The sequence below is a fragment of the Agrilus planipennis genome, unplaced genomic scaffold (genome assembly GCF_000699045.2).
Source record: "Agrilus planipennis isolate EAB-ADULT unplaced genomic scaffold, Apla_2.0 scaffold9, whole genome shotgun sequence".
NCBI classification, from domain to species: Eukaryota; Metazoa; Arthropoda; class Insecta; order Coleoptera; family Buprestidae; genus Agrilus; species Agrilus planipennis.
In genome coordinates this window covers 574,672-579,012 of record NW_020442467.1, presented here as the reverse complement: position 1 = coordinate 579,012, position 4,341 = coordinate 574,672, and the positions used below count along the sequence as shown (strand labels likewise).

At 35.6% G+C, this 4,341-nt stretch overlaps 1 protein-coding gene across 8 annotated transcripts in view; it reads left to right on the top strand.

The window, feature by feature from the left end:
* Positions 1–4,341, top strand: part of LOC108736912 (hemicentin-2) — a 465,590-nt gene that overhangs the window by 418,160 nt on the left and 43,089 nt on the right. For 4 of the 8 annotated variants that reach the window (XM_025981202.1, XM_025981203.1, XM_025981199.1 and 1 more), the window contains one exon: positions 1,845–2,110. The exons of 3 other annotated variants lie outside the window; for them this stretch is intronic. In XM_025981202.1, the coding sequence (XP_025836987.1) occupies positions 1,845–2,110 (266 nt within the window). Of the gene's footprint in view, positions 1–1,844; positions 2,111–4,341 lie in introns of those variants that run through there. One more of the 8 variants, XM_025981204.1, reaches the window with a different exon arrangement.

Sequence of the window (4,341 nt, the reverse complement as noted above, 5' to 3'; positions counted from 1 at the left end):
GCGCCATTTGTGGTATTTTCTAAAACGCGCTGTTAAGACAGCAGGTAAAAGTTGGTCTGTGTTCTGTCGGAGCTGCCTGCGACGCGCTGATGAGATCCGAAAAGATCGAAATCGCTATCCGCGTCTGGCACTTTCGACAGAATACAGACCACTTCGAATTATTTTATTTTACTGTTTATTGATTAATGAGTGGAGTTGGGATCATTCGAATAAAAATAATTGATTATTCGATTATTGCAATCATTCGAAATATTTCCAATGGTTACGAAATCGTTCGAACGATTTGCCATCTTATTATTGTGGATATCAACCGAATAACTAACAAGGAGGCCATTGCTTCAGTCAATAAAGGGTGTAACAGAATTAAGTGCCGAGCCGTGAACGGTGTAAAATAGATGCAATAAACAATCGGCAAAACAATTTATAAGAAATCCACAATAACAATAACATACCACACACACTTCACCTTCATTGTGATTTTATTACAGCATGGCTTTATTCAACTCATATATTATGTGATAATGTATAGGGTGATTCATTTATTTAAATACAAAGAAATGAACTGATCGAATCTCATTATTTTGGAAAAAGTTTAAAATGAAAAATTTGCTCTTTCGAAAAGGAAATCAATTCATGCAGGCAAGTTCACGGTCAGTTATGAATTACCCTTCGAGTGAAGTAATTATTTTTACGCGAATATATAGGATTTTTGACCTATTTCGTAAAAGTTGTAGGCAGTTTGTATACTTTCGAAGGCGCAATCAAATGTTACCGCGACCTCAACCTACAAAGTCATCCTAAGGTCAAGATATTTCTTTGATGAGAACATATATGTATCATTGATCCTAACAGTGGAACGATCAGGACATTTTGTAATCGGAAATGACCTTGTAATTGATTTGTTCTTAATTTTTAATGAAGGACGATTGAAATATTCAAGCCGAAACAACCTCTAACCTTTACACCGCTTCCTATTGTTCGGTTATCTATTTTCACTTTGTCTTTACTCCTCATGAAGAATTTTCTAACATAACAAGGTCATATTTAAAACGCAGCAAATGACTACAGTTCCAAGCGGAAACAAAGAAGGAGATACGTTCGTTCTTATTGATAATTTGCTATACATAACTATATCTCTTTTAAAAAGGACTTAATCTTCATAAGGTTATCCCTATAAATATACAATTTTAGTCCTAAAAATTTCCGAAACAATGAGAATCAATCAAGATAGTTCGGGTACTTCGTTGTTTGTATAAGCAAACCAAATGCGAGGGTATTATTTCTGCTATGGTTTAAAAAAATTGCCTGACTTGGTCAAAGTCACATTCAAGGTCACCAAATCTTCCCTTCGAACTCATACAAACTTCATCTTACAGATTCATCAAAACAATGAGCTGCAATTAGGATATGACTTGGATATAATTAATAGGAGGAGTACGGTTTGGCAGTGCCCATTCTATTAAGCAATGTCCACTGTAGAAAAAGTCAATAACATTGAATAAATATGCTGTTTTCATTATTATTTTGATAGTCTTTCAATTTATTTATTCATTTATTTATTTAAATATCAGCTATTGTTTATTGTACCTATGGTGTTGGAAATTTGTTAGCTTTAGTAAAAAGTTATTTGATTTCTAATCGGATTTTCGAAATTGAAACGTTCCGGTGTTTAACCAGCCGGCCACCTGCAACCACTAAGAAAACACCCTAGTTACGCCAATATAAATGACTCGCCCTATACACCAACTAAATATATATGCAAATGGAACTATAACTTCTACGGCACGTATATAAATGCACACATCTCTTTTTGTTTTGTTATTTTATTTTTGTTTATTATAAAGACCTGACGGTTATTCACCGGACAACTTGAGAACCCAGAAATGGCCCCTAAAACCAGGCGTTCTAGTTCACGTAAGCGCCATGCGTAACTTGGGCTCCCTACAGACAAGGAATCAAAATTTTAAAACAACACAGGTAAATAAGGACATTGTAAAGCGGAAGAGAAGGTGCAATAAAGTTTATGAGAGACTTGAACGCCTCAGGGACAGGATTAAGTACGGCGATCCGGAGACATTACCCGTTGGAATTTATCACAGTCCTAACGGAGGTAGCATATCATTTCTATTTTATTGCTTTTGCACTTTTCTGTTTAGCAAAAATTGTTCGAAATGTTCTACATCATTCATATTGTACATATGACAAAAGTAGGCAGTTTTAGGTATAACGATTGCAGCCCCCTTTCTTCAGTATTTCTATCAGGGGCGTAGATATAATATTTTAAAATAGGGATCAGTGAGCAAGTAATAGACAAACAAATAGAAGAACTAATTGTTGATGTTGGTGACAGTGATAGAGATTCTTATGATGAGAGTGAATGTGAAAACTAACTATAAAACAAAATCAATAGGTTAATTTTTTCTTCTTGATAAGTCATGTTTTTACATTATTTTCTAGTACGCTACTGTCCTATCTGTATTAATACTATAATTTACGCCTACTGATAATAGGTCATAAATGGGCAAGTACTTGCGCGACCGCTCACTAGCTTCCTTCGTCAGACCTGTACCTGCGCGACCGCTCGCCAGCTTCCTTCGTCCGACCTGTACATGGGTATCCGATTACATTTTGATATTTTGCGTATACAGTGGAATTCGTTTATTATGACTCCGCCTATATTGACCAATCGCTTAATATGAAGTAATTGCAGTGTTAAGTTTGGTTTTCATATTAAACTCTCTATAGGGAAGTTTGGATATAACGACTCCGTTTAAAATGACACATCGTTTATTATGACTGATTCTCAAGACATCATATCCGGCTATAGTGACCCAAATGATTAATAATATCATTTTCGCTCATTTTTCTGACCCTTTCCACTTCTGCTCCTGCAAGGAAGTTTGGTGCGCTTGTAGCGCGTGGCTCGTTTTTGTTTTGATTTTCAATGACGAGATGACAGTTCAAGGATTCGAGAGAAAGGTGCTATTATGAGCAGACTTGAAAATGGAGAATCAAATTCATCTCTTGCAAAGGAATTTGACATTTGCCATTCGACAATATCCATGATTTGCAAAAACAGGAACCTGAATAACGAATCGTATAATTAAAATGCTTTAAATCCGAAAAGGCTTCGAAAATCACGACTGAGTAATATTGATCAAGGGTTAAAAAATGGCGAGAACCAAAGGAATAGTGGTATGATTATGCTGACATTGATAGCATTCTCCTCACATCAGAAGAACTATCAGATGAACATATCGTACAGAATATCACAGCTAATAAGCAGAACGAAAGCAATGAGGATGAGGAAATCGAAGACAAATCAGTCCCCACCGCAGAAGAGGCTTTAAAAGCTGCAGACTTATTATCACGATTTGTTTATAGCAATTTCGAAAATGATAATCTAAACAGAGCAATATCTTCTTAGAGACTGATGAAAAAACAAAAACAGACANCGGTTTCGAGTGACTTACCCAAATAGATCATAAATAGGCAAGTACAGGCCTGACGCTGGAAGCTGGAGGAAATTTTTAAATGGTGTGGATGCGCGGTGTAGGTGTGTGTAGGCAATTTTAGGTATAAAGATTGCAGCTCTCATTCTTCAGTATTCCTATCAGGGGCGTAGATTAAATATTTTAAAATAGGGATCAGTGAGCAAGTAATAGACAAACAAATAGAAGAACTAATTGTTGATGTTGGTGACAGTGATAGAGATTCTTATGATGAGAGTGAATGTGAAAACTAACTATAAAACAAAATCAATAGGTTAATTTCTTCTTTTTGTTAAACTATGTTTCTACATTATTTCCTAGTACGCTACTGTCCTATCTGTATTAATACTATAATTTACGCCTGCTGAAAGCTTATTTGTGTATCGGTTTCGAGTGACTTACCCAAATAGATCATAAATAGGCAAGTACAGGCCTGACGCTGGAAGCTGGAGGAAATTTTTAAATGGTGTGGATGCGCGGTGTAGGTGTGTGTAGGCAATTTTAGGTATAAAGATTGCAGCTCTCATTCTTCAGTATTCCTATCAGGGGCGTAGATTAAATATTTAAAAGCAAGGATCAGTGAGCAAGTAATAGACGTACAAACAGAAGAGCTAATTGTTGATGTTGGTGACAGTGATAGATATTCCGATGATGATAGTGAATGTGAAAACTAACTATAAAACCAAAGCAATAGGTTAATTTTTTCTTTTTGATAAGTCATGTTTTTACATTATTTTCTAGTACGCTACTGTCCCATCTGTATTAATACTATAATTTACGCCTACTGAAAGCTTATTTGTGTATCGGTTCCAAGTGACTTACCCAAATAGGTCATAAATGGGCAAGTACC